Genomic DNA, 12979 nt, shown 5'->3' with positions numbered 1-12979 from the left:
AGCAACAAGAAACAGCAGACCTGGCAATAAAACTGACTTGTAATTTGCAATATCGCTACTAACTTTGCAAACCTGACTGGTAATTTGCAAAGTTAGTAGTAATTTGAAAAGTTAGTGGTGACGTTGAGTAATTTACAGTCCAAATCAAAGAGCACGTGTCGACGAAAGTTGTTGCGCAAAGAACCGGTCATAGTCACGTGCTCTTGTGTTTCAAAACACACCAATGGTGACGTCACTAGCTTACGCACGAGATCAGATGCTTTGATTCGCTGTACAGTACAGTGAGTACACCCGTACAGGTCGGTGATAGTAGTAGTCGGCAGTGTCAGCACATTTATAATTAAACATAACGGCTGGAACACTGGGGCACTAGCCATGATATTTTAGCATATTTAGCTCAATAAAAAATTAACAGCAAAGAAAAGCAGACTAGTTTGTTAAATTATTTGCGCCCGATAGAGTGCCGGAGCGTTATCACATGAATAAACGCCCATTATACTACACTAGGCCAATCTTATTGTGTAGGTTAACATTTGCTGTTATTCAAGTCTAGAAAACAACTGTTCTTAAGTTAGTAGTCAGTACTGTACTTTTTCAGATTTATTCCATGTTAGTAGTAACATGTGTTTGTTAAGTGTCAATGGTGAAAAATCTGTCAATAAAAATTGAAAACATGTTATTCTTATGTGTGTTCACATTCAACAACTTTGCTGTTTGAGTCTGGGCAACTGTAGGATTGATTTTGTCGCATATCATCGCAAGTCATAACTTTCAACCACTATCAACATGATGTCGTCTGAAGAACAAGCAATGTTAGATGATTCCAAATATCGGCAATACATGAATGCAGTTGAGAAATGTCTTCGTAACTTTGAATCATCTAGTGAATGGGCCGATCTAATCTCTGCACTTGGAAAACTAAACAAGGTAGTAGCAGTAGGCCTATGGAATTAGTGTATAGAGTTTTAGCATTTTATTTACTTTAGCTGTGAAGTTGTGATCTTTAACTTTTAATAACGTTATACCTATACACTATACCATTTGTATTTAAGTGATTCTTATATGCATCACTGTTTTTCTTTTAAATATTCCATTTAAAATATTCATAACCTAACTGTATTACATCTCTTGCCAGGTTTTGAACTCCAAGTTTAAAGTAATCCCCAAAAAGATTACAATTGGCAAACGGCTTGCGCAGTGTATGCACCCTGCATTACCGGGTGGTGTTCATTTGAAAGCAATCAACGTTTATGACTCTATTTTTAAAATAATTGCACCAGATCTTCTAAAAGCAGATCTATATATTTATAGGTAAGTTGTTGTATTTTTAATTTTTTTCGTTTTTATGGTAATGTTAAATTAGTTTTATTGGCTTTCTGTTTTTAAGTATAGATTTAAAAAAGTCTATATATATATTATGTTTTGTTATGGAATTTTTTTAGCTGTAGTTTTATTGCATTTGCCGTAGCTAACCTTTTTTATACAAACAGCTTGGGAATTTTTCCTTTATTTTCAAATGCATCATTACAAGTTCGGCCAGTGCTTTTAAATTTATATGAAACTCACATGTTGCCTCTTGGAGAATCGCTCCGAACATGTTTAGATGGAATGATACTTGGTCTGTTGCCAGGTAACTGTGTTTGTCAATAGACTAAACTTATAATATGAGAGCTAAACAAATACAACAAGTACTTGTTAGTGGTACGGTATGTTGCTTTGTTTCATATATATGTACAGAGTGAATGTGTTTAAATATGTTAACCTGTAAAAAAGAGGGATGTTATACACACAAGGACAATATAATTGGTCTAACCAAACTTTTATAAAATATTTTATCATCATTTTTTACTACTACACTGCCCCAGGATTAGACGAAGGCACTGAGCACTTTGAAAGAACCGATCTGTTGCTAGAGAGGGTGTGTGAGCGTGTTGGTGCATTTGATTTCTACTCAGCCATCTGGAGATGTGTTCTGTCTTCACCATCTGCTCGTTTATCCGCCGTTCAACTTGTTCTTCGTAAATTTGATCGCAAGCGCTCTACTGAAGATCAACTCTTTATTATTGGATCAGATTTGGAAGTTATGGTAAATATTTCATGTTTTAGTTTGTGACGAATACTTAGAGAGTAATCTTCTGCATGTTTACATCCGTCCATTTAAATAAATATCTGTAAAAATCATTATTTATCCAAAGAAAACTAAATGTTTTTTATAATGTATATTCGTGCATTGTAAAATGTAATTCACATATAATAACAATATCACGTCTGGTTTGGTATTTAGAGTATGATTAGTAATTCACAATAGCCAATAGCTTAACAGTATTAATCCCTTTTTAATTCATCTTACCATGTGTTGCCATACAGGTCACAGCACTGTGCCAATCACTCCAAGATAATGTTGTTCTCACACAACGTGCATCACTGGATGTTTTGATATTATGTTGCCCCCTGTCCAACTTACCCATCCTATACACTGATGCTTGTATACTGTTGGAAGCAGCTCTGCAATGCTTGCTGAGGCGAGATATGTCTCTGAATCGACGCCTATATTCATGGCTGCTAGGTTCATAGTTACTCAGTTTTTTTATTAATGTATTTTGTTTTTATAAACAAGAAATGCCACTCTAAAAAAGGAATAACACATATTCACACAGTCTATGTCTATCCAATATTTAGGCTCCCCCAAAGTTTCTAGCTTAGTTTTATAATGTGGTATGTTATAAAAATATTAATAACCAATCAAAATTAAAATTAAATATACACAAAATATATATTATACATATTATGTATTATGTATAAAAACCTTTTGGACTTTACCTTAATCCTTAATAAAGTTACTGCTTTGCTAATTTCTGTAATATTTTTTAACTATTGTCCAATTTGTAAATAGGAACTAATCATTGTTTTATAAATAAATGCAATATTTCTCACTAGGTGTGGACCAAAGCAAGCAAAGCAGTGTTTCAAGTTTAGAGAGCTCTGAGTTACCAACATTCTTTGAAAAATATTCCAAACAAATGTTAATTGAATCACTTGTGAATATGTTGAGCAGACAAACTGAAAAAATATCATCTAATACCAACGTAAGATATATATTTATATATATATATATATATATAGTACTGTGGGGGAAGATTGGACACCTTCAGTACTTAATATCCAAGTATCTGGTTCCTGTTTTCATGACGATAAGTTTTATTATTCTTAGAATCTTCGTTTACCACCAAATGGGGTGAGAAAATAGAATGAAAGTGCCCCATCTTTTTGCACCGTACTGTATATATATATATATATATATTGCCTATTTTTTAGAACTGTGTAGACTAGCCTTTAATGTAAAATAAAGTTTTCTAAGTCTTTACATATTAAATATTTAATAATTATATATTGGAGTGTGGGAAGATGGGACACCTTTTCATTCCATTTGCTCGGCCCATCTGGTAGTAAAGAAAGAACAACTAAAGAAATATAAAACTGTATCCTCATTACTCCTATTTACCGTTGTTAATTGTTTAAAACATGATCAGGATATTTGGATATTACGTGCTAAAGGTGTCCCGTCTTCCCCCACTCTACTATATAAACAAATGTAGCAAAATTTATTGTGTTTTGTTTCAGAGCTGGGTAGCTAGAAGATTTTTTTGCAAATTTCTGATTTTATTATTTCACATAGCCGTTTACATGGTAATGGAACTGTTTTATTTAAATCTTTTTTAGTGTTAATATGGATATGATAAATACAATGTCAAACTGTATTAATAGATCTGATCATTTCAACATTATCTTGCAGTTATCTGTGATAGAAGAATTGTACCCACTTCGTATTCTAGTAAGTTTATTAGATAAAACCGAAGTTGGTCCTGTCATTATTGAAAGAGTTCTGCTTCATGTATTTAGGTGGGTTATATTGGAATTTGTATTTGAAATTTTTAGGTTGTTAAATCATATTAAAACACAATTTATATATATTGTGTAAATTTCTTTGTTTTGTTATAATGTTTTACAAAACTATTTGTTATATTACACTTTTTGTTTTGTTTGCATTTGAAATAAATTTCTATCTGTCCTTTACTGTTTTGCGCCAGGTTAAAATGATAATAATAGACCAGTGTAGGTCTACTGTGATAATTTTAAAGTAAGCTGTTATGAATTAAACAACATTATAGATATATTTGTTGTTTATTCAGATTATTGCAAATTGCAATAATTTACACTCTTACAGGACAGGTTGCATTGTTCATATGAGACCTATATTGTTAACTAGTTATATACTATGTGATTGGGATTTAGCCGATAGCTAGTTTTCAAATGGTTGCCTACTTACTATAAATCCTGTTTGTGGCTATTAACAAAAGAATTCTTTGTCAGCTAATTACTGATACATTTCAGACTTTTAAAAGCAGCAGTGGAGCATGTCAAATCATCAACAAAGTAGGAATTACTATTCTGATTAATTATTATTTTATGGTTTTGTTTGTGGACAGTTTTATATCTTTAAATTGTTTTACAGCAATGCTAATGAGAAGTATTTTATTCAAACTGTTAAAACATTTATTACATGTTGCAAATATTTAAATATTTTTTAATATTTCTGTCAGAGTTGATTTGAAACTAAAACAGCTTTACAGGCAAAGTAACATCCAAACACTACTACGAAAAAAAACTGTTGCACAACGACTAGTTTTAGATTAACATTGTACACAACCAAGCATAGAGGAATGTTTTTAACTGAACACTATTGAGTACTGCCAGTTCCCATCTTCTATATTTTAAAGTGATTTCACTGTCAGTTATAGATCAACTGAAACATCTGAAAATGACAAACGAGTTTTAATTTTGGGTGAAATATCAAAGACCGCAAATCTATTGCTGGGTGTGTTCGAACCAACATATATATGGAAATATTTATCAAACATATTGATTAGTGAAACTGATAACGAGCAGTGAGTATGTTTCTTTACATGACTTAGTCTTAAAGTATTATGAAGTGGGGGGATTTGAGAATTACTAGTGTAATGAATAACAAATATATATTGGCCAATTTGAATATGGTACTTAAAAAAGATAGAAAAATAAAATATATATTCCTAAAACAATTCCTAAATTGGTAAACATGTAAAAAACACTGTTGTACAGGTTATGTTTTTAATTCATTCAATTTGTCCAACATAACTAGGACAGACGCATCCACGAAGAAAACAGTTTCTTATATTTTTTTTACAGTTTTGTGTATGTACCTGGACATAGAGTATATTCATAATATATGTAGATAGGTTTTATAACCCAGTATGCTCATTTCCTTGTTATCAGGTGTGAGTCCACTACATCGTATTCAGAAATTTGTCAATTTATTCACCTTCTGCTTAGTTTTGTTGACTTGGAAAGTTACGCAGAGGTAAGTGGGGTGTAAAACAAACAAATTTATTTTTGTTGTAATTTAATAATTTTATTGTAATGTAAATTTAATTGAATTGTTTCTGCTGTATTATATATAAGCATTGAACCGTAATGTGTGATTGTAAAAATTAGTCAGTCCCATTTCCATGTTCTGAAAAGTCATACACTATCAATATCGCTTCCACACTGTTAAACACTTTATACCAAGCACTATTTTGCAGTTGCCTTAACCATTTAATAACATTCCCGAAAAAATACTAAGTTTTAATTGGCATATAGAATAGATCCGTGGTTCCCAACACGTGGGGCGCGACCCAAAGTTGGGTCGCCTGATAATTTTTTTGGGTCGTTTGGTTTTGTCAGTTTGTCATAGTTGCGTTTAAATTAAATGTAACTTGCCTATTAAACATTGCAACAGGCGGTGGTGAACAACCTAAAAATGTTACATAAGTAGAACTGATTCATATTTACGATGTTTTCCGCAACCAGGCAGCATGTTTATTACGTAATAGGAGGGATTCACACGTGGATTCATTGCATCATAATAGCGATTGTTTGACCTGGCAATTAATTACGACATAATAGCAATTCACACGTTGATTGTTTGCGTCATAATAGCGATTGTCCCCTTGATTATTTAGCCTACAGGTGCTTGAAAACAGTTTGGATATTTGCTTTTTAAGTAAAGTATACAAATGTTTGCAAAAAATGCTTTGTACGCGCGTAAAGCAACGCCAAAACTCACCGATAGCCAGCGAGCACAGCTATAGCTCATTAGTGATTTGATAAACATATTATTTTCTGAAAAAGTTAATGCTTTTGCAGTGCTGCTTGTTAGGAGTTAGTGGTTGGGAGTTACGGGTTAAGAGTTAGGGCTGGATTAAACAGGGCTTTAACTAACATAAAACACTGCGAAAACAGGATTATAACGTACTGTAACGTACGTAATATATCACTATTGTGACGTAACATACCGCTAATGTGACGTAATAAAGCGTTAACCTTACGCAGGTCAGGCAAATTACGGTGACGAAGCATGTTTTCGCGCATTTTTAAAGTTAATTTTAGACACGAACACCCGAATTTTTTGCAAAAATAATTAAACAGTGGGTATCAGTAAGGTCTATAAGACATTTAGAAACCAAAATTGTCACTGACCACCAGCTAAAGGATTACCCGTTTGCAATGCAATCTTGTATGGCTTTTAAAATTTTACGACAATATATGCTTGGGTCGCAAGATTTTACCGAACTGAATTTATTTTTAAAATGGGTCGCCTTAAAAACGAGTTGGGAACCACTGGAATAGATAACACATATCTGTAGTTACACAACTAATTGCTCAGTATACCATAAGTCTTTACCTCAATCAAATTCTTAAATGCAAAACACTCTTCTGACAATATAGTTTCGGTACCAAATTTTTTACTATTATTACAAGAAATTATAGCCCAATCTAAATAGGGCTTCTCAGAATAATGCTAAAAATACATTTGGAAAAACTGTTTCACCAATATTGGTTATGGAAAAGATAGCATATTATGCTTGGGGAAAACAATATGCCTGGTAGTAACTTGTTTTTAACTTCCAAAACAAACATTCCAGATACAAACAGTTAGTTTGCCAACTTTAATGTGTCACCTGACTACCATTATGACATCAAACATTAGTAGTTTCTCCAACACTAAACTTTACGACGGGTTAACAACTTGTAATGTCCTACTTGAACATTCGCAACCACTGCAACCCAATGTAAGTCATTGTGTTTTAAATGTATTATGAGGCACGACTGTTTTGCCAGAAAGATTTCTAACAGATACATTTTTACTTATTTTTATCTAAATATAATTTATATAAAGTTGTAAACTAGTTTTTTGTGGTCAGTGGTCAATTTAAAATTTTGCTTTATATTGTAGGTTATTCTATATTATCGGTTATACATTAGCAAAACTGCTAAATTCATCAGTATCACCTTTAGTGTTATGTGTTATATTGTATTTGTAAGTTATTCTATAGTATCAGACTATCGGTTATTCCTTTAAGACTTACAAGAAGTTATATTCCAGATCACTGCATCTGAAACACAAACTTGTGAAACCAGTGGCTCAAGTGTGTCCGACTGTGCAAAGATTCTTCTTTCATTTTTGGAATGTTTTGTTGATTTGAAACTGAATCATTCCAGGTATTATTCATACTTCAATATTAATGTCTTGAAAAAAACGATTTACAATTCTTTGGGGGGTGTATGTCTTCGGGCAAGACACTTAAAAGTAGTTGTTTCAGCTGTTACTAATGAATTTTTCAAATTGTTATCCTTAATAAAAAAACAATTTTTGGTTACAACTCTTTTAAAAGTAAGCTAAAACAGCCATGTTAGAAGTTAGAACTTCTGTTGCCTGCCACATAAAAATAAATAAACAAAATTTATAATTCAATTATTTTAAAAATAATTTATAATTCCCTTAAATCAAACTGTTCCTGCAACAGAAATAGCATTTTGTTAGCCTACAAAGAGCATTGTCCAGTTTGTACAACTTCTATAATCTGTAATTTTTTTATATTTCCAACAGAGTTAACATCAACAACTACCTTAAAATTCTTGAAGCTGATAACGAAGACAATGAAACAGCTAAAGAAGCCTCTCAAACGATAACCACTTTTATTGATTCCACTGAATATGAAACAGAATCAGGTACGTTTTGAAGTATGTCGTATCTTTAACCACCTCTTTACCTTTTAGACAATATTTTTCCAAAAATTAACAGCACAGTTGAATATCTTTTGTACCATTTTAGTGTAATTTAAAATATATATTTATATTTCTTTTTAAATTGTATAATACTCCTTATATTGAAACAGTATTACCATATATGCGGTAAAGACGTAAAGTATATATAAAAATGTCAAATTTAAGTTATATTATATACGCGCCCATTTATTAAGCTCTGCTTTAAAGTGTCTACAACTTTGAAATTGGCGTGCCCATTGATTATAGTCTTGTTTACAGAGGAGAGTATGGATCTACCATCTATCACAGTTGTTGATGTGTTTAAGTTAACTTGTAATCTGCTGCTTGACTTTGCTTGTTTTCCCGTATATTGTAATGGACAGAAACAACTTATGGACAAAGATCAAATAAATTCGTCTATTTCAACGTAAGTTAGATGTGTTACTTATAATTATGTTTGTTTGCTTTTGCAATTAGAAATGTATTTCTTTACAACTCTGTAATACATAGACAATTATAAAAAAGTACATTGTGATTTGAAATGTAGACAGTTTTACTTTTAAAGTCTTCTTTTTTTTCTTTTTTTTTTCTTATTACCCTTTTGAACACCTTAAGTATAAAATATTACAAGTAACCCCCAAAGATGTGTCCATTTTTGCGCTGTGTATCTTTGGGCAATATACTTTAATCTTTACCCTAGTCCCTAGTGGTAATTAATGGTACTCTAAATTGACAGTGACACACAATAACACCCACCCAAAATTGCCTTTAAAACTATAAGTTACATACTTAAGAAAGGTTGCCACACACAGGGCAATCTCACCATGTATTTGTTGCAACTTTGAGTGAAAAGACCAACGAAAATCACAATATTAAATTTTTTAGTCATTAAAGTCTGTTAATAATTTCAGATTCCCTGTAAGCCGATTTACTCATATTGAAAATATACCTTTAAAAATTAGGTATGAACCTAGCAGCATGAAATTCTTTTATGCATTAAAGTTTGCTGATAATTTCAGATTTCCCAGTTGGCTGCAGTGTTTACTATGGTGTGCATGTGGCGCCTCAAACCAGCTTAATTCCATGTTTTCTGTGGCTTCCACTTCTATTTCTACTATACTTGATTTGCTTGCATTAACACAAAGCATTTCACCCGATGCAGGTAATATGCTTGAAAAATATTTTAGTAATAACGTTTTTAGGCTGTTTCTTGATTACCTTATATTATATAAATGCAAACTTCTATATTTTTATATCCAAATATTCTGACAGAATTTGGGGTTTCAGTATTCAAAAATCATCTATTTTGTTGAAATGTATAAAATTTCAAATATGTATGTAAAAATTTTAATGTCAGATATGTTTTTAAGTCCTAAATTAGAAACCCCTAATACTTATAACCTGTTAAAAATATTTAACGTTGCAAGTTTTCTTTGGTTCTGTACGTTGGTATAGCGGCACAACAGCAGGGTAAAATCGGTTTTAGACTGTAAAAAAGGGATGCTAAACCATATGATGTCACCCTGGTTTCACAAGTTTGGGTGACAAGTCTCCACACACCCTTAACAGTATTTAGTAACCCTATAAATTGATTGTCACCCTTTTAACTATCAGCTCTAAATCCACAACTTAGAATTGTTGGTTCACCATGCAAATAACGTTTATTCAACAACTCAAGACCATATATTATATAACTTTATATTTTAGCATCTGAAACATGTAGTGGAACAATTTCAGTAAAAGTTCTTTCTCCCCTCACTTCATCTCATGTATATATCCTCACTGAGGAATCCAAGTTTTACAAACATATAACAAAACAATTATGGAGGGTATGTATGTATATTGTTGTAGTAATAAACAGTGTGAAAAGATTGGCAAGTTTGACTGATGTTTCACATTAGTCCATACTTTTTGGACTCAATACACCTATTTTTAATCCGTTTAAGGCAAACCAGATTTTAAAAACAGAATGTTATCAATTCTATGCAGAAACTTAAAAAAATGTAAAATTGGGTAATATTCTCTAAAAATAAAAAAAAATTATAAATTTTTTTGAATTTTTCCAATCAGTTTGCATAGCACTGGGTAACTTTTGACCTTTGTTGCCCGCCCCCGCCCCTATTACAAACCTTCTTGATGTAGGGTTAAAAGTTTCATATAAATGTTTCTTTCTACTGTTTTATCGTTATTTAAAATAATTATAATAAAAACCTCTATAATATTACTCAGAAAGCCAACTTTTAATTTTTTTAAATTTGATTTAAAATCTTTTTATTACTTTTGTTTTTTTCAGGTAATTGGAGAAGCCATAATGAACAGACACCACCTTACCTGTGTACAATTATTGTTAAGACTTCATTCAATGTGTCCCGACTCTCGATGTGAGAATGTTTTACTTGCTGACATTATTCATCATAACAAGGTATGTGTTGGCCGGGGTGAACTTTTAATAAATGTTTTTGATGGTCAAAAAATGGTTGGGCAATTATATCTTATGGACCTAAAACAATGACCTTTTTAGTTTTAATCATCATTTTATAAATTTAGTAAATCTGCACATGATGTACTTTTTAGGAAATACTAGTTACTGTCGTTTAATTTTTAGGAAATACTAGTTACTGTCGTTTAATTGAAATGTTTTCCTTGCTCACCTATTACATTTTTTATATAGTATTTTTGGAAACATTTTTATAATTTATCACGAATGATTAAAAAGCCGTGTGATTAAACATTAAACAAAATATTCGACAGGTAATCCGTTTTTCAGCACTTGAAAAGTTTTGTAGATTGTGGCACCTTACACGTGCACTCACCTCACAGAAGATCAACCTACAAAGTGGAACTCATGTTAAATTATTCACCAGGTGATTGAACCAAAGTTATATTTCATGCCTCCAGCTTGCACCTAGTTGCAGGGTTATCAAATATAGGCAATTTTATTCCTTACTTACAAAAAGCAGAATGGTTCATTTCATTTATAATAGAAATGCAATCAGTGTTACAACCTATATAATGAAACCATGCCAAGCGCTATCAGTTTAATCTAGCAAAAAAGCAAAAATGCAACCAATTCAATCTGAACCAGATTAATCTTTCTAACACTGTATCACTATTTTCAGGTTACTTTTATTGTCATTGCCTATTAACATTTTTTTGGTGAAAAAAATATCTTTATGCTCTCCTTAAAAGAAGTTTTTTTCTAATTTGTCTTCTTTAATCTTCTCTCCTCAGATGTTTATTCTCAGTGGTTGATCAGTTATCACTCAACCAAGGTCATCTTGGATCTGATCCCAACCTCTTCCAACTTGATCCAGGAGGAGAATCCATCGGAGTAACCACCGCATCCACATGGTTGCGGAGATCACTAGAAGAGAAAGATCTTTCCCGCATTCTTGAGCCCTTCTTCATGGTCCTCCTACATCCATGCACTCACAGCTCACCAAAGATTACAAAGCCAAGTAAAAATTATAATCTAACGTTTTTTATATATACAAATAGGCGACAATTGTCATAATTCAAAGCATATTTAATTCAAAGCGTATTAAAACTGCCACTTAGTGAAACTAAACCGCTCGGTTGCGCTAAAGAGACAGTCTGTTTCGAGCGAACAATTTACGCTGCACGATGACGTTGTTTCAAAGGGCGATTCCGTCACGAACTACATCTTCAAACTTTATAAAAATTAGTTAGTAGTTACGATATGAATTACACACCCTATATAATATACAAAACATGTATTAAAACTTTTATTTTAAAGAAAATTTATAACATTTATACTTAAAAGGTCAAGAAACATACACATACTTCAAAAAAGAATTTAACTTTTAAACTTATTTACATACAATCTAAAAAGGCAGGGTTACTTTGTTATGAAGCCACGAAACTGGCATAAATATTTCCAATAGTAATAAAAATGTTGCTCCATTTTAATTTTTTTAATAACGGTCGCAAAGTATTTTAATATTCGTCTAAAATAATAATGCAAATATAACGGTCCCTTGCTTTTGTTTGAATTTGGCAATGGCGAAAACTCCTGCAGGTCAGTATTAGGTCATGAGTTCGGTTTTAATTACTTCTGTTTCAGACGTGTCATGTAATACTACGTCATTAGAAACTGTCAAGTCATCAGGTCACGAACGAATGGTGAGTCAGCATATACACTTATTTAATGCATGCAGTATTATGCCACACGTGCCTTATGTACGTGCATTATTTTAATTAATCGCCTTTTCCATGTAATGAGGCGAAATTCGACGTATATCGTCTAATAATATACAAACCGTTAATGGTTATAATTAACATATGCACATTGAAATCGAGTTCAATGCTCTGGCTGCAATCATTGTAATCGTATGCGTTCTTGAGCAAGACACTTAACGGCAATTGCTTCAACCCAGTGGTCACTTATGGGCTGTCCAATTCTTCAGCCAAACGTAAAAAATCACCCACAGAGTTATAACATACGTGGTAACTATCCCTTTAAAGAATGATGTATAAAGACACTTGTGTTTAAAAGTATATGGAACACCTCTGCTATAACGACTGTCGTTGCCCCGCCAATCGATCTTACATAAGTAATTTATTGAATTATTCATTTTTAGGTTGAATTTAAAAACTGCCCGCCCACTGAAGACAAGATATCAAAGTAAGCAAACAATTGCATTTTTATGACATACAAATAATTCTGTGACGTCACACAGGGGCGAGATGGAACATCAATTCACGACCCACGTTACCCCGACCATCTCTTCGGTCACCGTGGATATTACAACGGGCAAAGAGAAATACAAGTAATTTGAAGATTTGTTTAAAGATTACCGTGTTTGACATATAAATGAACGATATCTGCAAT

General features: G+C 32.2%; 1 protein-coding gene across 2 annotated transcripts in view; it reads left to right on the top strand.

Annotated features, from left to right (window-relative positions):
• Nucleotides 1–320: 320 nt before the first annotated feature.
• The window catches only part of LOC149736346 (protein DOP1A-like), a 33253-nt gene continuing 20594 nt past the window's right edge, over nucleotides 321–12979 (top strand). The window contains exons 1-22 of one of the 2 annotated variants that reach the window (XM_089876675.1): nucleotides 321–927; nucleotides 1136–1311; nucleotides 1491–1630; nucleotides 1866–2086; nucleotides 2368–2566; nucleotides 2938–3086; nucleotides 3794–3900; nucleotides 4393–4434; nucleotides 4794–4946; nucleotides 5314–5398; nucleotides 7005–7151; nucleotides 7466–7581; nucleotides 7970–8091; nucleotides 8407–8554; nucleotides 9147–9289; nucleotides 9835–9956; nucleotides 10421–10549; nucleotides 10879–10991; nucleotides 11359–11585; nucleotides 12212–12270; nucleotides 12729–12772; nucleotides 12828–12917. In XM_089876675.1, coding sequence (XP_089732801.1) covers nucleotides 787–927; nucleotides 1136–1311; nucleotides 1491–1630; nucleotides 1866–2086; nucleotides 2368–2566; nucleotides 2938–3086; nucleotides 3794–3900; nucleotides 4393–4434; nucleotides 4794–4946; nucleotides 5314–5398; nucleotides 7005–7151; nucleotides 7466–7581; nucleotides 7970–8091; nucleotides 8407–8554; nucleotides 9147–9289; nucleotides 9835–9956; nucleotides 10421–10549; nucleotides 10879–10991; nucleotides 11359–11585; nucleotides 12212–12270; nucleotides 12729–12772; nucleotides 12828–12917 — 2873 coding nt within the window. In that variant the 5' untranslated portion in view covers nucleotides 321–786. The remainder of the gene's footprint in view (nucleotides 928–1135; nucleotides 1312–1490; nucleotides 1631–1865; nucleotides 2087–2367; nucleotides 2567–2937; nucleotides 3087–3793; nucleotides 3901–4392; nucleotides 4435–4793; nucleotides 4947–5313; nucleotides 5399–7004; nucleotides 7152–7465; nucleotides 7582–7969; nucleotides 8092–8406; nucleotides 8555–9146; nucleotides 9290–9834; nucleotides 9957–10420; nucleotides 10550–10878; nucleotides 10992–11358; nucleotides 11586–12211; nucleotides 12271–12728; nucleotides 12773–12827; nucleotides 12918–12979) is intronic. The other variant, XM_089876674.1, reaches the window with a different exon arrangement.

The sequence above is a fragment of the Ciona robusta genome, chromosome 4 (genome assembly GCF_009617815.1).
Source record: "Ciona robusta chromosome 4, ASM961781v2".
Classification (NCBI taxonomy): Eukaryota; Metazoa; Chordata; class Ascidiacea; order Phlebobranchia; family Cionidae; genus Ciona; species Ciona robusta.
This window is presented reverse-complemented; position numbering and strand designations above follow the sequence as displayed.